Raw genomic sequence first — 26,406 nt, forward strand, 5'->3', positions numbered from 1 at the left:
TATTTGGACCAATATGTTCTTTTTTTTTTTTTAAAGCTTTATTTATTTATACAAGCACTGGGTACAGTCAGAAGCATGGGAAGGTGAGAGAATTCGCCAGAGTGGGGAACAGAACAGGCAGACTGATGAAATACACTGCTGAGGGGAGCAGTGGGCAAGACAGGAGAGGTCTGCTGCGCCATGTGGACCCTCGCCGGCGGCCAGGGATCGAACCGGTGCTCCAGAGGCTGTGGGCATCTTCGCAGCCCAGCACTCAACCACTGCGCCACCAGGGGAGGCCCTGGACCAATATGTTATCTGGAAATAATCAAATAAGACAAAACATTGGACACTTTAATATTTTATAAGAGTAAATATGGATCTAATTGTAGACTGTCCCTAACAATTTTTAGAAGAGCAATTCAAAGATTATGTAGAAGTAAAAGGAAAGAAACAGAGAGAAACTAGTTTACATGGTTTTCTCCTGTTAATATATATATTTTATACCAGTTGATAGTCTGGTAAAACAAAGGATTGAAAATGGTACCAGGGAAATTGGAGGAGTTCTAAGACCCAAAACAGGCAGACTTTACTTTAAAGAACATTGATTTTTGAGGTATGAGTTTTGGAAATATTGAGCTGAAAGTTTATATCAATTGTCATCTTTGCAGAGTATGGAGATATAAGGCAGACTTATGGCAAATAGTAAACAGTTACTAATGTTTAATATTAATTAGATTATGCTCAATAGAACTCTATTTTTAGTCTCTGAAATAGTATGGTTTTAAAGAAACTAAAAATTTGATGGCAGTATTATCAGATGTTTAGTTTTGAAAATGTTTGCAGCATTAGATAATCTTAATATACTAGTTAGTAAAGTACTTGGCTCAATATATATGCTAAATAAAGGTTTGATGAACTATATGGTTCTCTGATGAACTATATGGTCTCTGTGCAATTCAGAACTATAAAAAATATTTTCCTGGAAGTCAGTTTTCATGTTTTAGAAAAAAGTGGTAAGGAAACCTCTCTTCATGTGATTTTTATAACCCCATACAAAGTAGAGTCTGCTGAAGGAACCTAATGGCTGCTCCCACTGGGGGACCTGCTGTTAATAAACTCTGACTCAGAGCAGATGTGCTTTGGAGCTCCGGGGCTTGGTGGTGGTGGGGGGGATGGACAATAACAGAAAAATCAATGTGCCTCTCCTTTCCATTTTTCTAGTGTTTTCTTGTTCTCTCCCTATATCTCTCCACTAGCAGTTTACATGGAACATTTTTTTGTTTAGTTCATGAAGTTATCCTTTCTTTATTCGGAGGTGTTTCTGCTGCTGCCTTAGAATATTGGAGTAAATGTGTTGAGATCAGCAGAATCATACTTACCATTTTGCCTTTGAAGCAATTTGTTTAGATAAATGTAAGGAAATGTTCCCTGCATTGTGAGGAATAGCTCAGTGGTGCTGTCTTAGGGTTTTCTGTGTCGTGTTCTTTCCCATCTTACACTTAGTGGCCTAAGGCCCACCCTTGGGAAAAGCTGCATCTTACAGGTGCTTAGCGTGCTTTAACATTTTCCTCTCTTTCCTTAAGGCACTTTGATTTATTTCATTTAATTTTAGCATTTTTTAAATGAATATGTCTATTTGAGATGGGCTTTGCTTATCAACATTTTACAGAAAGACTTTATTTGCATGGTGTTGTTCAGGGTATCATCTCATATCCAAACGACCTCTCTCTCCCTTTTTTAAAATAATTTTTATTTTTTACATTGTTCATTTCATTATTTTTTTATTTTTATTTTATATATTTCTTACATCATTTATCATTTTTGCACAATGTATGCACTTTTATCTTGGTTATATGCCCCGTATTTGCTTCCCCCCACCCCCTCAGGTGTAGTCCCCATAGAGTTTCCTTCACCAATGCACCCATGTGCCATCACCTCAGTCCCCTGTGCTCCCCCCTTCTTCCCTCTAATCCCTCTCCCTCCTCCTCCCCTGCAGTATGTCTCTGATTTATAATTGTTTTTGCTTTGCCATGTTTGGTACTGTTACTATGTTTTTACACTGATGTCTTGTTTTGTTCTCCTATATTATGGCTATAAGTGAAACCATCCGATATTTTTCTTTTTCCTTCTGACTTATTTCACTGAGCATAATTTCTTCTAGCTCCATCCATGTTGCTGCAAATGGCATGGTTTATCTTTTTTGATTGCTGAATAATATTCCATTGTGTATATATGCCACATCTTCTTGATCTAGTAATCTATTTTTGGGCATTTGGGTTGTTTCCAGGTTTTACCTATTGTAAATAGTGCTGCAATAAACATAGGGGTACAGGTGTTCTTTTGAATCAATGTTTTTGTGTCCTTTGGGTAGATCCCTAGGAGTGGAATTGCTGGGTCATATGGTAGCTCCATTTTTAGTAGGCTGAGGAACCTCCGGACAGCTTTCCATAGTTGTTGGACCAGGTTGCACTCCCACTAGCACTGTAGGAGAGTTCTTTTTTCATCACATCCTTGCCAGCATTTGTTGTTGCTTGTTTTTTTGATATGTCCCATTCTTACTGGGGTAAGGTGATATCTCAATGTGGTTTTAACTTGCATTTCCCTGATTATAAGGGATGTTGAACTTTTTTTCATATGCCTATTGACCATTTGCATTTCCTCTTTGGAGAAATGTCTTTTAAGTTCTTCTGCCCATTTCTTGACCTGATTTTTTATTTTGTTTTTGTTGAGTCGTGTCAGTTCTTTGTATATCTTTGTGATCAGTCCCTTATCAGTTGACTGGAGTGCAAAGATTTTTTTCCTAATCCATTGGGTGTTTCTGTTTTGTTTAATGTCTCTTTTGCTGTGCAGAAGCTTTTCAGTTTGATGTAATCCCAGGTGTTTATCTTTGCCTTCACTATCACTTCTTTGGGTGATGAGTCTTTAAAGATGTTATTGCGATGTATGTCTTGTAGTGTTTTACCTATATTTTCTTCTATATATTTTATGGTTTCAGGTCTTATGTCAAGTTCTTTTATCCATTTTGAGGTAATTTTTGTGCACAGTGAGAGGTAGTAGTCTAGTTTCACTTTTTTGCAGTGATGGTCCAGTTTTCCCAGCACCATTTATTAAACAAACTGTTAATGACCTCTCTTTTTCTCATATGATTGCAGTTCAGAATATCTGTCATCATTTGCTGCCCACTTTTTATTCACTGTTTATTTTAGCCTTCCACAGCCTTATAAGTTTTTGCCATTGTGCGTAGCTGTGCTGTCTGGGTCACATTATGTATTGGTCTGATATGTTGTGTCAGATGTTGTTCTTTGTAATTCTTAAATGCAACAGAAAAAGCTCCTCAGCACATGTGCTTTTGTAAGCAACAAAGGTCCCAAGATGTGCACCTTTTTCCTATGTTTGGCTATTTGGGTAAGTTTCAAGATTTTGTTTTCTTTTTTAAAGGTAGGGCCAATCTATATTACTATGCCCTTGTTCTCAAATTAATAAGTTATTTATTTACATTAAAACTGACATTTTTATAAAAAGATATTGTTATTGCCTGTATTACTGAATTAAATCTGTTTTACTTTATTTTTATGGTTTCACCAACCAGATATTAGTTAATCTACTTATCCTGTGGATACATTTACATTATTACATGTAACATATTTCCTTTAAATCATTGATGGAAATATAAAATTAAGTGTAAATATAAAATGATACTTTCTTCATGCCTTCTCAGGTTTTTCTTTTACTGTTTTCCTCCTCTTTAGTCTTTATCTCCTCTTTAGTCTTTCAGCAATTTCAGTTCATTGTATCCTATAAATGCTTATGCAAATTTGGATGTTGTAGCACAGTACTACTGCCAACCACAGATTTAATAATATAATTACAAAGTGAGATTGAATTTACCTTTATTTGTTCCTCTAAAGATACCAGGGCTGCTTTTTGCTGAGGGTTCTCTTGTGTATATTTTCTCTTCTCCTGTTAATTCAGTAATCTAAAGACTATTACATTTATGGGCTATCACCTGTTGTGGTGTTTCTACAGGCTCCAGAGCTGATTTTATTAAGCACTGGTAGGAAATGGCTGTTGAATATCTAAGATTTTCTCTCAGAGTTAAGTTGGGGTTCATTTTTTTTTTCTTTCTCTAATTGTCTACCCTCAGTAACCCATTCTATCTGATTCTCTTTTTGGGGCAGTCACTTTTCACAGGAGGCCAACACACACAATGTCCAAGATTGGAATGTAATTTTAGCTCTGCCATTTGCTATTCTGTTAACTGAGCAAGGTGCTTCCTTTCTGTATACCTCAGTCCTTATCTGTAAAAAGGAAATAATACTATCTATCTCATAACATTTTGAGAATCAAAATAAGCTTTAGAATGTAAAGGCAATTCTCATGGGATGCCTTCCCCCTGTAGTGTGATGCCCTACCTCTCATGGCATGATGGAAGCAGCAGCAGTATTAATCCTGCACATGTATTTATGACAGGCACAGTGCTGAGAGTATGCAGCAAACACTGTAGAGTAGCATGGTCCTCTTTCTGAGCATTTGCTGGAGAACTTTCTCTTGGGCCTCAGTGCTAGGAAATGCTGTGTTTCTCCTGAGTGTTGCTGTATGTTTATCTGAAAGGTCTGGGAATTTTGAAAGTGATCCTTTCTCCTTTGCTTTGTTCTCTGTGGCTCTGGGTCCTGGCCACCTTTAAGGAGCTCTGCCAGACCTTACATTCCCCCTCTTAGTGTGCTGAAATTTTATTGTTTTAGTTTTATTTTCTACTCATTCTGACATCTGTATTTTCTACCTTATTTCTGTGGACGACCTTTGAATCCTTTCACCATGAAGTAGATTTAAATAAATACACAGACAAACACACCAATATGTGAAGTGGCTTAGATAAATTGCTAATAACCATGTCATCTTTGTTTTCATTTTTTTTTTTTGAGGCAGGCAGTTTTCCCTGAGTAGGAACCAAAAGATTTTCTTTCTTTGATTGTGGTAAAATATACATAACCTAAATTCACCATTTAAGCCATTTTTTTGTTACACATCTCAGTGACATTAAGTACATTTACAATAGGTGCAAGCAGCTTTTTCATCTTCCCAAATTGACACTCTGTACCTATTAAACACCCTCTCCCTGCTCCCTGCTGCTCTTGGCAACCGCTATGCTATTTTTCTGTCTCTATGAGTCTGACTGCTCTAGGTACTTTATATAAGTGAAATCATACAGTGTCCTTTTGTGATGAACCCAAGGGATTTTAATTTAGCTTATTTCTTTTTAAGAAATCAGCCAAAGAAAAGTTGAAAATTAAAATTAAGTGACTATTATGAACCTTACCTCTAAATTTTGTTTTTTGGGGGAATATTTTACTCTCACAATAATTTACTTACCTTCTTACCTTGTCATTGTGCCACAGTGTCAGTAGCTGCCTTTTCCTTTTTGTCTCTGTTTTGGAGATTCACTCTGGGATTGTTCTCCCAGCCTTCTGGATTTGCAGTTCAGTTATATATTTTGGTAATGTATTCAAGATTATTGGTACTGATATTGCCAGACTTTTAAAAAAGTTGAATCCTTTTTAGTCATGTGTGCTTGGCAAATGTTATAGGGATAACTTGGAAGTCCCAGAATGTCTTCATAGTACCTTAAAAAATTGAATTCTGCTAAAATGTTATTTACCCTGAAGGTGAGCCGTATAAGACAGTCATTCCTTTGGAATAAGCCATTGTGCCTGTTAAATGCATTTACCCCTCAAATTCTGTAAACTCTAAATGGGTCTGAAATTTATCACTTGTTCTCTATCTGTTTTCTCATTACAAATATAGGACTTCATCATATCTTGCTTCTAACTGGTTATCCTGGCTTTTCTCTCTTCCAAACCAGTCCATGCTTTGCTTTCCTTCAGAATGAACTTTCTAAAATGTAAGTCTGATCTGTCATTCTCTTATTCGTTTTTCCCATTGTCTACAGAATAGGGGCCAACCTCCTTAGTATAAGAGAACTTTTTCTCTTTCATTCTTATCTTGAAGATGGTCCCAAATAAAGCTATCTGCGGTTCCTGGAAAACACTGGTTTCTCCTCTCTCTAATTTCTATTCAGATGTCACTTCTTCTGAAAAGCTTTCTTAGACTTGCCTGAGTAGAGGTAGCACCTTTTTCCTGTCTGACTTCACAGCACATTCTACCAATGCTAAGAACTATGGATTGAGCATCGTGTCATTATATTATATATTACTAAGAAAAAAGAGCGTGCTAACGATTTAAATGATATACAGTCCTCATCATTTAATTTCACATGAACGGATAAAGCTCCTTTATATCCTTTTAGAGAAAAGAAATGACAAACCATAGAATTGGAAGATACCATAGAGTTCAGAGATATTAAATTTCCAAGTCAGAGATATTAATATGTGAGTGCAGGTGCACTTCAGAACTGATGAAATAGCTGGATGCGATTGTTGTTTGTTTATTATTAGCCTCTACTGCATTCCTGGAAGCTCTTCAAGTGTCAGGAAATGTGATTTTGTTCATCCTAATTTCTTAAAGCTTTTACATTTCAAAAGCACATAACTAGTGTTCAATCAGTGTTGCAGAGGACCTTTATATTCCCATGGATTTGGGTTGATTTTGACTGCTTCATGTATTATGTGTAGTTTCTAGAAAGTAAAATATCTTAATTATTTTAAGCTGCCAAAATTCTATTCCACCTTGTCTGCTAAAATCACAAAAATCTGTATCTTTGCTAAGAGGGTATGTTTATTTGAGAATGGGAATTAAAATCTTAAAATAGTAGCATTGGAAAGAATCATAGAAATCACCTAATTTAAACTATTTAATATTTATACATTAAGAAAACAACTTATCTGGACCTCCCTGGTGGCACAAAGGGTTAAGTACCGCACTATGAAGCAATCCACAGCCATTGCAGCATGAGTTCGATCCCTGGCCTGCCAGGGAGCAACCCACATGGTGCAGCAAACCTCTCCTGTCTTGCCTGCTGCTCCCCTCAGCAGTGTATTTCAGTCAGTCTGCCTGTTCTGTTCCCCACTCTATCTCTGGTGAATCCTCTCACCCCCTGCATCTCTGACCTGTACCCCAGCTACTGTACATATAAATAAATAAATCTTTGGAAAAAAAAAAAAAGAAAACAACTTACCCTAATACTTGATATTCATCAAAAACCTGTACAGCAGATAACCAGAGCATCTAATAAGTGAGCATTGACAAATGAGACATGATTACAGCCAAAAGCATACAACTTTGACAGTAAAAGATTTTAAATTAATGTAAAGTGGACTTTTGTGTGTTGAATCTGTACACATACAAAAGATGTACATATGTGTACATTTATATGTGTATCCACATATAGGCATATAATTGTGTATGTATCTATTCATATTTGAATGTATTCATGCATGTATATTCGTGTATGTAAATATGTATATATATGCATAAGCACATAATATATAGATTGCATAGATAGATTATGTAATCATCACCATAGACACAATCTATATATTTGACAAAATGGGAGACTTGGTGGCTCTGAAATTCACGTCTCTTTATCTTTAGCTCAGTATTTTCTCCATTATTTCTTTATTATTATTAATTTTATTTTCTCAGTATTTCATATCAACTCTTTTCTTTATAAATATTCTCTGGTCCATGCACGCTGTCCTGTTCAATATTCCCTATCATTCTTTGTACTTATCTTATGGCACCTTTATTTAGGATAAACCTTCTGCCTTAAATAACCTCCACTTTCAGAAATGAAGCAAAGACTTGTCTAAACCCTACCCTTTGTTCAATAAATCAGATTCTGCATTCCATGAAGCTTTCTGATTGCTATTGGTAATCTTTCCTTTTCCAAACTCTTATAACATATTCTGTATGTTAGCTAGCATTTTAACTTATGTTAATTTATTTTATTGAAGTAACATTGCATTATAATGTTTCAAGTGTGCATTATAAATGAACATCTAGATATACTACATTAAGTTTGTCACTAAAAGCACAATTCTATCCTTTCTTTTTTTTTTTTTTAAAGATTTATTTATTTATTTATGCATACAAGCACTGGGTACAGTCAGAAGCGCGGGAGGGTGAGAGAATTCACCAGAGCCAGAGCGGGCAGCAGAGCAGGCAGAAGGACCGAAGTACACTGCTGAGGGGAGCAGCGGGTGGCAGGAGAGGTCTGCGTGCCAATGGGGACCCCCCTTCAGTGGCCGGGGAGCAGCTGGGGATCGAACTGGTGCTGCAGAGGCTTTGGGCAGCTTTGCAACCCAGCACTCAACTGCTGCGCCACCGGGGAGGTCCCTATCCTTTCTTTTTTAATGTATTTATATTCTTTTTCCTATATGCTGCAAATGGAATTTTGATCATTAACTGCTTATTCATTCCTTCAATTTAGTTTTTACTTAGTGAAAATTTGTATAATCAGGGAGATCTTTTTCTTTTGGGAGTCTTCCAGGTATTTACTTTCTTTAGTCTTCTAACCATGGCAATGTTTTCTCTTCTTTCTACTATTGCATAGTTTCAGAGTCACTTAGATGACCTTTTTTTTTTTTTTTTTTTTTAAGCATTGGTTACTATGGTTAAAAAAAATCACCAGCTGAAGTATGATATTTTTACTGGTCATCAGTCTTTTTGGATTGTTGGTGTCTGAATTCTCTTGTGTTTTGGAAATTCCCTGTGTTATTCTTTTGTCTCCCTATCTTCCACTATACAAGCTGCAGACAATGTATCTTTATTTTCCAATCCTACTTTGCAGCTAGGACCCCAACATTGTAAACTGTGGTATCTTTTGTTTAGTTGCAACAATGACATTGCCTTCTCACAACAGCTTTTGTAACATGATTTTGACAATGATCCGGAGGCCTGATTTTCTATCCTTCCCCTACTTTGTTCTTATCTGTAATGATTAAAACCAGTCAAGATTGGTTTCTTTTGGGCCTCCCCGGTGGCGCAGCGGTTGAGTGCTGGGTTGCGAAGCTGCCCGCAGCGTCTGCGGCGCCGGTTCGATCCCCCGGCTGCTCCCCGGCCACCGGAGGAGGGTCCCACATGGCGCGCAGACCTCTCCTGCCGCCCGCTGCTCCCCTCAGCAGTGTACTTCGGTCCTTCTGCCTGCTCTGCTCCCCGCTCTGGCTCTGGTGAATTCTCTCACCCTCCCGTGCTTCTGACTGTACCCAGTGCATGTATAAACAAAAACAAACAAACAAACAAATAAATAAGCATGCCTCTATTAAAAAAATAATAATAATAATAAAAAAAAAGATTGGTTTCTTTTGCTAGCAACTAAGAATATGGTATCTTAGACCCTGGAGTACAAGCCCTGCAATGGTTCTAATCTTGGCTTAGTCCCAGGTTGCCTGACCTTGGGTGAAGCACTTATATATTCAAATACTTCATTTGAATACTTTTTAAAAAATACTTCAAATGAAGTATTTGAATAAAACAAGGAATATTCAAGGTCTTTTCAGCTTTAAATCCTGTTATTTTTGCTTCTGCTAATTGGCCAGTGGGATGCTAATGTGATCATCATTAGCTGCCAAACCCATTAGTGGGTATCGCCAAAATTCTGCTCACAGTGTTTCAGTGTGGTATTGTTCTTTTCTATTCTAGCAATTCCCGGGTTCTTGTGCCTATATTTAACCCTATTGGTTAGCTACTATTTACTGGTACTATGCACTGCTTGCATCTTGACAGGTGTAAAAATGTTCTTTGTTCTCTGTTTAGTGATCTTATTGAAGGGAAAAATGCTTTAGGCACTAGTGGGTTTTGAGGCTTTTGTGGTAATGTTGATTCAGACGAGAGCTCCTTAGTGGAGAGTTGAGATTCAAAGTCATAAATTGTAAAAATTACATTTTAATGTAGTACTGTTGGGTGAGAGATTCACGGTTTAAAGAGACCAACCTTTTTTTTTTTATAGTTCTTTACATATGCACAGTGTGGTAACTAATGTGAAATAATTTTCAGGAAAGCTAACAGCAAATATATTTTAAGTGTCATCTCATTGTGAGGTTATATTCATTAACTCTGCAGTTGTCTTTTTAAAAAAAGGGAAAAGGAAGTTTGATGTCATTTACATTCAGACCTGGCTTCACATGGAAAGAATTTCCTTGTGACTTCCTGACCCCTAATCAATGTATTTTCCAAATACCATATGAAAATAAAATGAGAAAATCATTAATTTTGTCTTCCATCTTACCTTTAAATTTGGATGATTTCCTTATGGTTTCATTTATAACCACAACGAAAATTGCTAATGATTTTTTTATTTGGTCATATTGGTCTCAGAAGCAGCAAAGGATATACCGGGTTGTCAGTGAAGGTGATAGGTACTATGTTAGGAGAGCTTCATTATTGCATCTTCTAGGGGAAAAAGTGTACAGAGTTTATGAATAACCATTCAGATTCATGTTTAACAAACATTCATGAAACACCAAATGTGGTTATGACTTTCACTTTTTATGGCAATGCCATATTTTTAATTTAGTGACTGCATTGCTATGGAGTTATATTAGACAATCTTATACTGGTCTTCTAATTTTGCTGGAAAATATTTAAAACATTAACATACATGGAGCAATTCTAAAATGCTTAAGTGTGCCAAACCATGCAATGTTAATCATAAAATGCAGCAGAAGATTAGATATAAAAATGTGGGCTAGAGGGCCTAAGAATATTTGATAGTAGAGTTGGGTCTTGAGGGATGATGTGCTTATAATATTCTTAGAGGGCAGAGGAGGGAAAACTATATAGGGGAAGCAGACCAAAAGAGAGAGAGTGTGGTGTATGAATGTAGCAGTGAGAAGGAAATTGCTGGATAGAGGTTGGTGTTTGAGTAATGTGGGTAATTGGGCAGTAAGGCTAGTGCTAGATTAAAGATTGAGAACTTGTAGTTGAAATAGGCCATAGAAAGATATGATAAACATTTGTTTGTAGAGCATTTAGAAAAGATAGTTTTGTTTATTATCTTACATTTTCTTGTTTTCTTTTGTTTTTCTTCAGACTCCCTCGAGCCTACTTATCAGCAGCTTCAGAAAATGAAATTGGACAAGAGTCCCTTTGTGGTCGTATCTGTGGTTGGACAGGAACTCCTGACAGCTGGCCATCATGGGGCCTCTGTAGTTGTCTTAGAAGCTGCTCTGAAGATTGGCACCTGCAGCCTCAAACTGAGAGGTTCTGTTTTCTCTGCCCTGAGCAGTGCTTACTGGTCTCTTGGGAACACAGAGAAGAGCACTGGTTACATGCAGCAGGACTTGGACGTAGCCAAGACCTTAGGTAGGTTACATGTCGCCTTTATTTCAGTGCAGATGGGAAATAAACAAAGCTGATTGACTGGACATGAATGGGAATAATATATGCAATGAAAAACAAGTGTGTCTCTAGAACATTGTATTTTAGAGCACTCAACACTTTAGGACTTTTCATATAAGCAAGTTTTAAGACCCCCAAAAGGTCAAGAGATGTTGATTAACATATTTATTGCTCTCTTCAGAGATTTGGGCTCATAGGTTTAATATCCTAAGTCATAGTGTTGGTGAATAAGTTGTTCATCTTAATTTCAATTTTTGCCTACATTAGAATGCATCATTATATTGTTGGAGGAGATAGTACAGTGGTTAATAATGTGGACAGTGGAGCCAGACTGCTGAGTTTAGAGGCCTGGTTCTGCCACTTTCTAGCTGTGCTGCACTCAGCAACTTGCCTAACCTTTCTGTGCTGTCTTTTTCTCATTTGTAAAGTAAGTATGGCTTATGATTATGATTATCATCCAAGTGATTATTTAAGAACTTGTAGGATTGCAGAAAGACAGAGCAGATGGTAAATATACAATCAGCATACTTGTAAAGAAGCAACATCTTGTAAGTTTGGAGTCAACTGACTGGCCAAAAGTTGTTGGCAGAACAGTGAGATCATACAAACATAGCTCATTTGTGTCAAAGGTTTTAACCTCTCATTTGCAGGACACCAATATCCCTGACTATTGTTCTCCTATAACAACAGCAACAATTGTTGACCAGAAATTTAAATTCTAGGACCATAACTTTTCATATATAGTCTTATTGAAGAAGAAAATATTTCTTTAAAAGAAGTCAGGGGCTCTTTAATGAAGATGGATGTTATAAATAACATTAAATGAAGAAGTTTTTTATGTTTTGTATTTTTAAAAAACCAATTAGGTGACCAGACAGGAGAATGCCGAGCTCATGGGAATCTGGGTTCTGCATTCTTCTCCAAAGGAAATTACCGAGAGGCTCTCACTAACCACAGGCATCAGTTGGTGCTCGCCATGAAGCTCAAGGACAGAGAGGTAGGAAACTTACTTGCAGACCAAAAATATATTTTTTGAAACATGGAATATTTTTTTGCTATTCAGAATGTCTTAGGTATGTTGATAACATGATAATCATTGCTTCCAACTTTCATCAACAATTCCTTATAGTCTCTGACCTGAGGATCTAATAGTTTGGTCAGATGCATTGGTCTTATTCTCTTCACAGGTGCCTTGGGTTAAACCTATGTAAAATTAGCAAAAAGTTATATCATTATAATATATTTACTATATTAAAGAAGCAAACGTGCTTTCTTTGAAATATAGAGTATTATTACTGTAAATTCTTCATATTGTTTCTTTGATGGATTTTTAAATCAGGTTTGAAAGTACATTAAGTCTGATTGAGAGACCTGAATTATAATGATAATTATTATCCTAGTCTTTTTTTCTTATATCGTTGTTTATTTTTGTACAGTAATTGGTTTCTCCCTTCAGATGTAGCCCCTGTAGTTCTCCTACCACCATATCACCCACGAACCATCACCACAGTCCCTTGTGCTATTCGCTCCCCCATTTTTATCCCTGTTCCCTTGTTGTATGCCTCAGATCAATGGCCAACTTGAAAGTTTTGTCTTTGTCTTGACCTTTTGTTTATCCTGGTCTTATGTAATATAATACATGTAATATCGGAGTTGCTATTTAGTAGAAGCAGTAAGATGCGAAAGTGCTTGCAGAGTGGAAAGAGAGTGGGGTTTGGAGTGACATATCCAGATGTGAATTCTTGCTCCAGTGTATCCTAGCTCTGAGAACTTGGGGAACTTATTACTTAATTCTTCTTTGCCTCTGTTTTCTTATTTAAAAATGCCAGTCCTATTTTTTCTATACACATTTGTGATAGAGTTATAAATTACATAGTGCCTAACATAGTACCTGAAATTCCATAGTAGAATTACCTAAATGATGGTTTTTAATATACTGTTATCAATAAGAAAAAGAAGGTTAACAGCAGAGGCAACAATAAACTTATGAATCAATGTGTTGAGAAGTATATTTTGTTACATTTATCTTTCAGAATTTCACTATGGGACATATAGAGATTAATTATATTATTTAAATGATCCAGCATCTTCAAGTCTCTAGAATATAGTTAGGCACTTAGAAGAAACTGGGAAAGTTTGCTCTAACAACAGGCTGAAATCTCCTCTTAGGAAGACTAGACTTCTACAAAATCTGTCTCATCTTTGGGTGCCAGAAAAAAAGCCTTTGAAAGCTACTAAAGTAAAGTAGGTCATTCAAAAGTTATGGACTTTTGGAAAATTTATTTTCAAGAGAGTTGTTTATACATTTTGTTCTTTGCCTAGTGACTCTTAGTTTACAAACAATTCCTATAAACTTGATGATCTGTCTTTTTTTAATGTTAAGAGAGTGAGAAGAAGGGTCATAATTCTAGAGGCAGATAAACAGATGGCATTAAGACTTGGACTCTTAGTGGTGACCTTAATGTAGTATACACACATGTTGATTCTCAATTATGAATACCAGAAACTTATATAATGTTACAATGCAATGTTACTTAATTTTTAAAAAGTGAGAATTGGGTTTAAATAGCACAGTTATACAGATAGGGCCGTTTAGTGAAGGGACAAAAATAGGTATATGCAAATATGCCAAGAGCTTCTTTTTTTTTTTTTTTAAGATTTATTTTTATACAAGAACAAGGGTATAGGCCAGATGCGTGGGAGGGTGAGAGGATTCACTGGAGACAGAGCTGGGAACAGAACAGGCAGACTGAAGAAATGCACTGCTGAGGGGAGCTGTAGGCGAGACAGGAGAGGTCTGCTGTACTATGTGGGATTCTCGCTGGCTGGGCGGGATCGAACCTGCGCTGCAGAGGCTGCGGACAGCTTCACAGTGTGGCACTCAACTACCTGCGCCACCAGGGAGGCCCCCAAGAGCTTCTTTTAATTCTCTTGTTTTCCTAACTTTGGGTAGGGTAAAAAGGCTTTTAATTAGGGGAATAGGATTAATTTTTAAACCTCATTTCCTTTTCCCCTTTGTGAGTAGAGAATGTCCAGATACATAATTAATGATCTGTGGCCTGGCCTCTAAGTTGGAAAATCCCATTTGTTTTCTCCTTAAAGTTACAGCCCTGTTATTGCCATTCCCTTTCACTTGCTGAGTCCAGTTGAAAGTTAGCCAAAGCTTGACCATAGCAGAAGCCTTGGTCTGGGATGTTCCTAATGTTTAGCCTGTTCTCTTGTTCTATTCTGTGAAAGCATATGTATCTAATTTCTTCACTGACTTAATAGAATTTCTCTTTTCTCTCACTGTGTGTCTCTTCTATTATATTTTTCTCTGAAATTATGGGGGTACCATTATTTTCTTGAGAAATTTGTTACTTACCATTTCTCTTAATTTTTAAGGTTATAATTGTTGTTTCTTGCTTAACTATAATTAACTAAAAATCTTTATTTTTTTTATCTTTGAAACCACCCACCAGTTGTTAAGACTATTTAATATTGGTTAGAAATTAAAGGATAAATCTACAAAAAGTCCAAAGGGAACAATACATTATTGCAATAATGTATATTTTATTTAAGTTCAAAGTTTTAGTTGAACTTAGTTGACTATCTTCTAGAATTTATTTAATTCAGTTATATGTAATGTCTGGTCATAAAAACCCTAATGTGTGCAAATCACTGTACTGAGGGTTCAGGGTTTAGGTGGAGGGTGTGGGATCACTCTTCTTGAGGGGCATATGTTCTCTTTTGGTCGGAGGTTTAATATGAGAACAATATTAAAATACTACTTGATGTCTATGAGTGCCTTGGTGGTGGGTGTGATGTGGTAACATACACTTCACTTGAAGCAATGAGATCCTATATCTGTGAATCATATACAGTGCTCCAAACCAATGTTATTTTCATTTAAAAAAAAATTAATGGGCCTCTCAGGTGGCTCAGTGGGTTAAGCACAGCACTGTGAAGCTGTCCACAGCCTCTGCAGCGCGGGTTCGATCCCGCCCAGCCGGCGAGAATCCCACGTGGCACCGCAGACCTCTCCTGTCTCACCCGCTGCTCCCCTCAGCAGTGTCTTAGGTCCGTCTGCCTGTTCTGATCCCTGCTCTGTCTCTGGTGAATCCTCTTACCCTCCTGCACATCTGGCCTGTACCCCGGTTCTTGTATAAATAAATCTTAAAAAAAATTATGAAAATCCCCAAAGATACAGACAGAGACAGCAAAGTCATCTTCTCTACCATAGAAGGATTTTTGCTCTAATGGGGAATATGCACATGTAAGTGAATACAGTGTATGGTCACATGTTTAGAAATATGTATAGGTATACTGGGGAACAAAGAGGAGAACAGAGTGTTATCTAGGTGGTGTGGAAAAGGCACTAAAGGATTTCCAAGTAATGTACTTTCCCCCCTCTTTATGGAATGCCATCTTGGTATCAATATTGTCTGTATGGCAAATTGCTACTACTGATCTTGGGCTCGGCGGACTCTTCTCTGCTCCCTCCTTTATGCTCCCAGATGCCCTGTATATACCTCCATTAAAGTAATTGTACTAAAAAAAGTGCTGCTTGAGTAATAAATGATGAATGTACTCTTAATTACTGCCAAGATTCGAGAGGAGAAAGAGACTAGTATATACTTGAGAAAGCTTCATGAAACAAGTGGAACTCAAGCTGGGCCCTCAGAGAGACATAAAAATTAGTGTATGAAGTTCTAGAACCTGGTCATTGTGTCAGTCATGTTTTGCTGAGTGATAAGATAGTTCATGTCTTAGCAAAGATCAGATATTCTCCACTATTCTATTCATTAAAGTCACATACTCTTGACTTCTAAAAAGGTAATGATTATTACTTACATGTAATTATGTAAGAAATACATAAAAATAATATAAGATCTTAAGCCTATCATTCTGTTAATATTTTTGGAACATGTTTCTGGTCATATATGCAATTATACTTGTTTATATGTATTCAAAGAAAAATTATAATGCGTTTTATAACTTGTTTTGTGTTAATTTTTACCTCTTAATTTTTAAACATTTTATTAAATGTTTTATGACTATCACAAATGTTGTGCTGTTAGTTTGTTTCATAATTTTTGGCAGTATAAGATCTGGCAGTAAAACATCTTTGTACATAAATCTTTAAACTTCTATCTCATAATTTCATTTGGTTAAATTATTAGGAAGCACACCTGCTTGGAAAAAAAAAAAAGTCTTCTGATACTTACTGCTAAATTGCTCTCAGAAATACTATCTATTGTCAATCCTATCTACAATGTATTAGAACTAAAAAATCGATTTGACAGGTAAAAAAAGTTATCTTATGATTTTGTGTTTTTTGATCACTGTTAGGCTTGGCTATTAAAAAATTCTTTAAGAAAGATCATTTTGTTCATATTTCTTTTGTAAAGAGCTTTAATACTCAACCTATTTTCTTGTATTAGGTACTGGTTATTTTATATTGATCTAATTCTAGGCATTGCTGTCTTATCCCGCTGAACTGTTGGGCAATTTGTGTTCTTATATACAGTTTTAATTACTATTGCTTTATCATATTTGCATTTGTTACAAGTCCCATACTATTATTCTGTTTGAAAATGTTTAAGGATATTCTTGTCCCCCTCCTACACTCCCCTGGCTGAATGAACTTTAAAATCATTTTTGCAAAATTTTGGAGAATCTTCATTGGGATTTTTGTTGGAATTGCATTAAATTTATATACTAATTATAGATAAATTGTTTATTTTCAAGAGTCTTCTATTCAGGAGCATGATTTTGTTTCTGCATTTACACTTTCCTGCCTCTCACTGTTCTATGCTTACGGGGAGATTTTTTTTCTTAGCTATTTAATGTATTTCCTAGTTATACTATATTTATGTATTTCTAAATAATCCTCATTGGCAATCAAAGATTTTTTTCTATTGTGCATTTTTAAAATTTCTTACTGAAGTAACATATGTTTCAGGTGTCAGTGATATAATCAACATTTGTATTACTACATTATGTTTGCCACTTAAAGCATTATATCCCCCTTCACCATAAGATGGACCCTATTTACTCAATTTACCCACCACTTTCCCCTTTCCCTTCTAGTAGCCACTATTTTGTTTTATAGTCTGAGTTTGTTTTTGTTTTATTTTGTTTGTTCATTAGTTTTATTTTTTAATCTTCCACAGATGAGTAAAATCAATGTTTGTCTTTCTTCACCTGATTTATTACTCTCTAGGTCCATATATGTTGATGCAAATGGCAGGATTTCATCTATTTTTATAACTGAATAGTATTAATTGTGTATATAAACTACATCTTTATACATTCATCTATCAGTGGGCATATGGGTTGTTTCCAATTCTTAGCTATTGTGAATGAGGCTGAGGTGAATATGGGAGTGCATATATCTCTTTGAATTAATCTTTTCATATTCTTCAGATGAATACTTAGAAGGGAGATAACTGGATCATAAGGAATTTCTATTTTTAGTTTTTTGAAAAATCTCTATATTGTTTCTATCCATTTTTTTAAACTAGTATTGATGGCATATGGGATGTTTTGATTTTGCGTGTTTGTATTTGACCATGTGAAGGTTATCTCTTAGTTCACAACTTTTTGTTGATTCTCTTGGAATGCAAATTTTCTGCAAGCAATGATAATTTTGTACACTTCTTTGTTTATGTTTGAGCTTTACTTTTTTCCCTCTTAATTATTGTACTATTTGGAATTTTGATAAACTTCCCCAAAAGTAGTCATACCCTCTTGAATATGTAAAGTTCAGAGAATGACTTTTCTGTGTTTATCCTTCTCTTATATTGTATCTGTGACCTCACACTATACCTTAGTTTTTTTTTTTTGTATTATTTTTACATTGTAATGAAATATAGAAACTTCCTTTTGAAGAAAAAATTAACCTCTGTTGATGCTTTATGACTGTGTAAGGGTACCAAATTGCATCTTTCTGTCACTTGCATCTTTAGCTTTAATATATATTAAGATTCTCCCAAGTAGCAAGACAAAAACCTGAAACACTTTTGTCTATTTACCATAAAAAGCAATAGGTTTTTCTTTTACATGATTATTCTCAGATACTTATTAGGGGAAGTGATACCTTCTCCACAGGAGTTTTCATTCTGACTAAGCTTCGCTCTACTTTAATAGCTAGAAAATTAATTTTAGGTGCCCAGAGAGACCTTCTTGTGAGCTAATATTAACTGTCAGAAGACTGCATAAATTACTTTGCATTAGAGATGTTGTTCTCTATTCAGGGAACCTGATATGCAAATAAGCTGATGACTCTGAAGTGTGTGGAGAGGTAGCCTTCTGAAGTCCTGTAGTAAATACCAACTAAGTTTGCTTGTCTTTTCTGCAGTAACTCTGCTATCAGTAACTAAGATTTAAAATTCACATTCAATTAGGATACTTTTATATTTTGATAATGCCTTCCACATAAAAGATCTTTTAAAATAAAATTTCATTCTCTGTGATTTTGAAAATAAAAGGTAAATATAATCGTTATCAATTTATGACACCTGTAGGTTAACAGGAACAGTTACTGATACATGAAAAAGACTACTTGACTTTGTGAGAAAATTGAACCTTCTGGATTTCCTTTAGGATGTGGCTACAGGAAATTAATTATATGATTTTTTATTACATCATCCTAACCACAGCACTTTCTTCAAAAACAATGCTATTTTTCTTGGACCTTTTTGCAGACATTTGCTATACCATGTATCAGTATATTAGTAGTGCTAATATGAAATCCACACAAAGGTTTGTGGGGTGAGTGTGTGAGAGCGAGACAAAAAGAATGTAGTGAGGTAATTATTTTATTTCCAGTAGTACAGGAGAGTGGGTTAAAGGTAAAAAGCATTCCATTTTAGCAGAGAACCATATCCTCATAGGGAGTATTAATATTAAGTTTAGGAGGGGAAGGCTTGGCAACCTTTTCAGTGGTGTGTGTCTTGCAGCCTTTTGAGGAAAAAAAACTAAGATTGTTAAGCTGTAGCTCTTCAAATTACTGACGAGTGTAGACCTTGGAAAGCAGACACTTGTGAAGAACGGAAATAGGACATAAATTTTTTGATTATGCTTTCTGTACATTGTATTACAAATGAACTGAGCCAGTAAGGAGCTATACAAAGGCCTTTTCTCCTACTGATAAAATAGTTATCACCTATAGTTATAGTTATAGTTATCTATTATATATGATATAGTAGAAAATCATTCTGCCTTCAGCTGTTCAATTTTTTCCAACTTTTTCTTGTACTGCTTTGTCATCACTTTACCTATTATATTTTTGGTTGTCCTTTTCCAGCTATAGCATTTTGCAGTCTCCCACTTCTGCAGGGTAGAAGAAATTTCAGACTTGAAATTTGCAGATCTAAATTCAAATCCTGTTTGTCACTAGTGGTCATATGTCCTGGGCAGACCTTTATGGAAGCTCAGAATTGTTGATGCACCATCTGTAAACAGGAAGACCAGGTCAAATGACCTTGAGAGCCATTAAGCCACATGTGATTATTTCAAATTGGAATTAAATAAATTAGAAAATTTTCTTCCCAATTTACAATAGGCATATTTTATTTAAGTGCCCTATAGCTCTTGTGCCTAGTGGCTACCATATTAGACAGTGCTGGAAAATTTTTTTTTCTATTATCTCTTAGAAAATTCTGTTGGATAGTGTTGCCAGAATCTCTTATAACTCTAATCTTTAATTAGAAGATGAGAAGTGAATCATAGACAACCTTCATTTTTCTATTGTATCTGCTATTTTTACTAGAATCATTTGTATTCTCTGTAGATACATAAGGAGAACAGAACGGTTGTGTTCTCTGTAGATACATAAGGAGAACAGAAAGCTCATAAAAGCCTCGTCACATATAACAACTATAAACTCTGGGCAAAATAAAAAGAAAATAGCTATGTGAAGGTACGGAGAGTGACCAAAACCAGGCAGGAATTGGAGGAGAATTAATACTGATTATAACACCAGATGAATTTCCTGTTTTTAATGTTGCTGGTTTGTTTTTGGCCAGAATATCTATACCAGATCCTGCAGTGCTACTCAAACTTGTGCTACTCAAACTTGTGTAGTCTTATTGGTTGTGGATTGAGAGGAAAGAATTTGAGCTTAAACAGCTACCAGAAAGTGAGGAGGAAATCCTGAAAATGAGAGGTGTACATGAGGAGCCTCAAATTCTTTGTGTAAATTCTGATCAAACCTCTGGGTAGCCCCTACTGTAAGTGTATGGGGCAGATTCCAAGCAACTTGACCATGTCGAAAAGAACTGAGCAGATATTTCAGCTGCTGCCCACTATAAGACAAGCAGTTTGGTGTTTGAATCCATCTGGGTTTTTAATGCTTGTAAAAACAGAAAAGTTGATGCTCTATAAAGTCATATAACAAAGTTCCAAGTACTTAATGGAGACTGTATTTATTCCAACGCCCTGGATAGATTCTAAAATTATTAGATAAATGAAGAAAATGGAAAATGTGATTCATATTTAAGAAAAAGGCATCCTATGAGACCAATCCCAGGATGGCCCGAATGTTGGAATTAGTGGATGAGGCTTTTTTTAGACAGTTATTTTAACGGTGTTCAAATTGGAAAATAAAATATTCTCATAGTGGATGAGTAAATAGAAAAGTCTCAACAGAGAAGTAGAAACAGAGAAAGTAAAATAGAAATTTTAGCACTGAAAAAAACAGTATCTGAAAGAAAAATGTTTACTTGATAGAATAGAATATTTTATGGCAGAGGAAGAAGCATGAAGTTGAAGATAGGTCAATGGCAATGATGGACTCCGAAAGTCATAGAGGAAATAGTTTGAAAAGAATTAACAAAGCCTCAGTGCCTGGTGGGCCATTATTCAAGAGTCTTATGTAGTTATATGTGTGTTGTGGAAAAAGAGATACTGATAATAAAGGAAAAAAGAAATTTTGTAGAAACAGCAACTAAAAGTTTGCTAAATTTAGTGAAAATAGATAAATGAGGCTTAAAGAATCATGGCTTTGGAAACAGAATGAAATAATATTCTGCTAGCTACTTGGAATAGATTTTTTGTGGAATAAATCATTAATATTTGCTGAAATGAAATCTATCCTGTGTCCAGTTTTTAAAAATAATTTCTGAGACAAAAACAACAACAAAAAAGATAATTTCCTGCAGCCCCCTTAAATTTGTAAGGTCATCACTGAGGTTTGTTTAATTTTATGTTATTGTGGCTTAGAACAATTAAAATTTGATGAGAATAGATGGTAAGAACGATGCCCTTCCCATCTACTATTACAGATGATCCAAATTAGCAATCCTTTCTTATTTCCAATTTTACTTCACTATTTAAAAAAGAAGTCTGTTTTCAAAGCAGTAATCAGAATCTTTTATTCTCTCTGAATGAAAGTACTTTCCTCTAATTACCATAAAGCATGTATGAATTTCAAAGTTTTCCTTTTCTACAGATAAATCACATCCCAAAGAAATCACTGTTAAAAATTGCTTATTGCTTTTATTCCTTAATCCACATTCTTCTGTAGACTGACTAACCAGGTGTCCACTGGTTTCTGGAGCTATGTTGAGCATGTCTCTGGGCCTTTCCTGGAAGATAGAAGTTGAGGTGCTAGGAATCTTCTAATTTTTTGTTTTACCATTTCAGTCTCGATCCCACCTCACTAATTAGTTAATAAGTTTGATTCTAGTTAAAATTTGTGATTAGCTAAGCCTAAATTTTTACCTTTTAATTATCTTTTAGGGGGTTTTACTAGGCAAACCAAGAGGCCATAATGATTACAGAATTAAGTCCTTTAAGGCAATAAACATCCTCAAGTTCTCTAGAAATATTTGACACATAAATAATTAAGTATGCTAATCAGAATTTATAAGCAGTATGTGCTTAAAATCAAACCAGCTTTGGCTGAGTACTCTGACACTTAACTAGTTTTATGACCTTGAGTAAGTTACATAAGCCTCTTTAAGCCTCATTCTCCTAATCCATAAAGTAGGAGTAATATGCAATAAAATATTTAGCACAATTTTTAGCGTAAAGCATGCGGTTAATAAGTGTTAGCTACCCCAGGACTTGCTACTGCCATCCTCATCATGTTCATAATCATCTTCCAGCCATGAAAACTATTAGAGAAGTTCTCGTTACAGTGAATATTTAAACCAGTATCCCAACCTCAGAACCTTAGTCATTTCACAATCTATGGATGAACTATAAGCTTAAGCTCCTATTTCTGGGGCAATCTAACTATTGACAGTCTTTTGGATCCAAAGAAGCTGGGGGTATTTGGAAGATAATTAAACAGTGTGTGGAAAGAAGTAGAGAAAATATGAATGGCTCATTTGTAAAATGAATTTGCAATTTAAGGACTGCTATTACATGTTAGTATGTGTGTGTTTAAATAAATGTTTATTTAAGTATAACACACAGAAAAGTGCACAAATCATTTTTAAAAATTAATTTTACAAAGGGAACATACCTGTTTAACCTCTTTGCAGATCAGAAACTAGAAATTTACCAGCAACCCAATAGTCTGGTTCTTGTCTTTAGTATTAATACTCCTCCCCCACAGGATAACCACTATTCTGACTTATAACAGGTTTTTTTGTTTTGTTTTGCATTTTATGTAAATGGAATTATATAGTATATGCTCTTTTATGCTTGGCTTCTTTTGCTCATCATTATCTTTATTGATTCATTATTACCAATGTCTGTAGCAGTAGTTAATCTTTTATTTATTTAAAAATAAAATCCACATACATATATAATACTGTATTTGATAGTTTCCCCCAGTTTTATTAGTTATAATTGACATATAACATTGAGGTGTATATCATATTGATTTGATACGTGTATATATTGCACATTATTACAACAATAAGTTAACATAGCCTTGCATAAATACATTTTTTCTGTGATGAGAACTTTTAAGATATGCTCTCTTTTCAAATTTAAAATATACAATACAGTATTGTTAACTATAGTCACCCTGCTGTACTTCACACCCCCACAACTAACTAACCTATAACTGGAAGTTCGTATCTTTTGACCACCATCATCCATTTTTCCACCCCCACCTTTGGCAACCACCAACCTGATCTATATTTCTGTGAGTTTGGTTTTTGTAGATCCCATTTATAAGTAAGATCATAGAGCATTTGTCTTTGTCTGACTTATCTCTTAAAACCTCCTGTGTATTTGGATTGCTAACTTATTAACTTTGAACACATACCAAAACTTTTTTTTTTCTCCCCATGTTTTATGTTTTGATGTCTCATTTTACATCTTTCTGTATATGTATCTTGACTAATAATTGTAGCTTTAGTTATACCACTTTTGTCCTTTAATCTTCTTGTTTGCTTTATAAGTGACTGATCTATTACTTTTACTACTTAATTACCTTTTCCAGTGAGAAACTAGTTTTCTTTTTATGTCTTTTCTTGTGAGTGCTATTTCTTTTCAGTTTGAAGAAGTCCCTTTAACTTTTTCCCCCTCTTTAACATTTCTTGCACGGCTAGTTTCATGGTGATAAACTCCTCTAGCTTTTGCTTGTCTGGAAAATTATTAATCTTGCATCTAATTCTAAGTGTTAACCTTGCCCAGTAAAAAATTCTTCATTGGAAGTTTTTTTTTTAAAGATTTCTTTATTTATACAAGCACTGGGTACAGTCAGAAGCATGGGAGGGTGAGATAATTCACCAAAGGGGGGAACAGAACAGGCAGACTGACAAAGAATATACTGCTGAGGGGAGCAGCGGGCACGGCAGGAGAGGTCTGTCATGCCATGTGGGACCCTTGCCAGTGGCTGGGGATCCAACTGGTGCTGCAGAGGCTGTGGGCAGCTTCGCAGCCCAGTGCTCAACTGCTGCACCACCAGGGGAGGCCTCTTTATCAATTTTTAAAAAAGATTTATTTATAAAAGAATAGGGGTACAGTCAGAGGTATGGGAGGGTGAGAGAATTCACCAGAGATGAGCGGGGAGCAGAACAGGCAGACGGACCAAAGACACTGCTGAGGGGAGCAGTGGGTGAGGCAGGAGAGGTCTGCCGTGCCATGTGGGTCTCTCCCTGGCCAGCCAGGTCTCGAACCCGCACTGCAGAGGCTGTGGACAGCTTCATAGCGTGGCACTCAACCCGCTGTGCCACCGGGAGGCCCAATTTTATCAAATGTTTTGCCACTGTATATGATCATATGAAAAAATCTCAATGTTACTCCTCCATGTAGAATTTCCCTTGATATCTGATAGGCATTCAGACCAGGATTAGATCATCATAATTTAGTCAAGAATAAGGTATTTCAAAGATAGGCTTCAGTCAGATTAATTTCTGGTTCTACTGTAATCCTAGGCTTTAGTCCTTCAACAGTCTCAACTTGTACTCACCAGTTCCTAGAATTATGGTGTGCTCTGAACTGTAATTTTTATCTTACCAGTATCACGGGAATGACAATAACATGTTTTATTGTAATTATTTTAATTAGTCTTTTCCTCCTTTAGGTGTATGCTAGTTATAAAATACTGTCTCAGCGGTAAGGGAGGTTCAGATTTTTGTGCTCACTTATTTGTTATGTTGGTCAAATCCTAACTTCCTTGGTGGACCACAATTCAGGTTTTATCTCTCTAGTCTCGTGTAATTTTTGAGCACGCTGCTTAGTTTCTGTGCTTGACTTCTCAACCTTTCCCCATGACTCTTTCTAATTGGAAAATTTTCCCAGATGTCAGGCCGATTTTAATGAGTTCCTTTTTGTCCAGGTTCTTGGTCTCTTAATTCTTGAATGCCTTAATCTCCCTCCAGTGCCTTTTAAATGGTCTTTTTAAATCCATTTTTTCCTAGTTATTCTTGACAAATGAATTCTTTTCTTACAGACTAATTTATCATAACTGTAAGTAGTTTTTGCTAATAAATATTTTGATTTCTGATACTTGTTTACTTAGAATCACAATTTTTGGATCATATAAGGATCCCAGAGAGCACATTCCCCTCATGTTATAGCCAAGGCAGCCAGGGCCCATAGACAGAAGATCTACCAAGGACACACTGCAAATTAATAGCTATACTCATGTCAGGGACTCCCAACTTCTAATCCATTGGTTTTTACACTGCATCACTGATAATGTAGTATTTGTGTCTTCTACTCACTTACTGAGGTCGTAAACCATGTCTAACCAACATTCTGTAAAATCAGTTCAACCTTGACCTGCTTGAGTGATGATGGTGCTCTGATAGACTTCATATAATGAGAAAAGAGCTTACGTTTTGAAGTTGTGACAACACTGTCAAATTGCAGGCAGATCTATAGAGCCCTATCTGTGCTATTTAAGACTCTAAAGTTCTTCCCCCTTTTAAACTCTGCATGCAAAATGATGTTTTTTCGATCTAGAGAGGATAATACATTAAGAACATTATCAGATTATGTCCATCTGTAGAGAAGAGTTTATTAACTGTGATAAGGCTTATATGGCTATGGAATCTTACAAAGTCAAGTAATACTAAACCAAAGAATATTGTCTTGAATTTTTCAAATTTACTTTAAAATATTTGGATACTCCATCTTTTTTTAATCAGTGGAGTTGGTAGCTTCTCTTACAAATTCAGAGGATATATCACTGAATGAATGAAGTTGACTCTGGCTACAGATTTTATGTGGTTTATGGATCCCATGGAGGAATCAGCCACAGTGGCTTTGTGGTAGCAGAGTTTGGCTGCGTACCTGAGCTTTCAAGTTACGCAGGATGAGTAAAGTAGCATCTGAGTTGCTGATCTATTTTCCCTTTAGTTTTTATATTAGGAAAAGTGAAACAGGAATAGAAATAGATAAATAGAAAAGGACTTTAATGGGGGAATAAATAGTGCTTAGTGTTTGACCTCTGTATGTATAAAAGCAGCTTCAAAGTGTTTTTTTGTTTTTGTTTTTGTTTTTGTTTTGATTTTTGTATTTTAAATGTCAGCAAGTAATTTCTACTTGATGACAGTCTGGAAAAGAATTCTAATGTTATTTTAGGTGCTCAGCTTTTTCAGACAAAGTACATTTGTTAAGTACTGTCTGATCCAGGTATTATTACTTTTTTTTTGGTCTTTTTTTTTTTAATTTTTAAAATTTTTTTTTTTATAGAGGCATGTTTTTATTTATTTATTTATTTGTTTTGTTTGTTTA

The 26,406-nt window shown here is 35.5% G+C and overlaps 1 protein-coding gene across 3 annotated transcripts in view; it reads left to right on the plus strand.

The window, feature by feature from the left end:
* TTC28 (tetratricopeptide repeat domain 28) overlaps positions 1–26,406 on the plus strand; it is a gene marked incomplete at its 3' end in the record, with an annotated part of 577,903 nt that overhangs the window by 305,214 nt on the left and 246,283 nt on the right. For all 3 annotated transcript variants that reach the window (XM_084254147.1, XM_084254149.1, XM_084254148.1), the window contains exons 4-5: positions 10,969–11,241; positions 12,144–12,274. In XM_084254147.1, coding sequence (XP_084110273.1) covers positions 10,969–11,241; positions 12,144–12,274 — 404 coding nt within the window. The remainder of the gene's footprint in view (positions 1–10,968; positions 11,242–12,143; positions 12,275–26,406) is intronic.

Source organism: Talpa europaea (assembly GCF_964194135.1).
Source record: "Talpa europaea genome assembly, chromosome: 14".
Taxonomy (NCBI): Eukaryota; Metazoa; Chordata; class Mammalia; order Eulipotyphla; family Talpidae; genus Talpa; species Talpa europaea.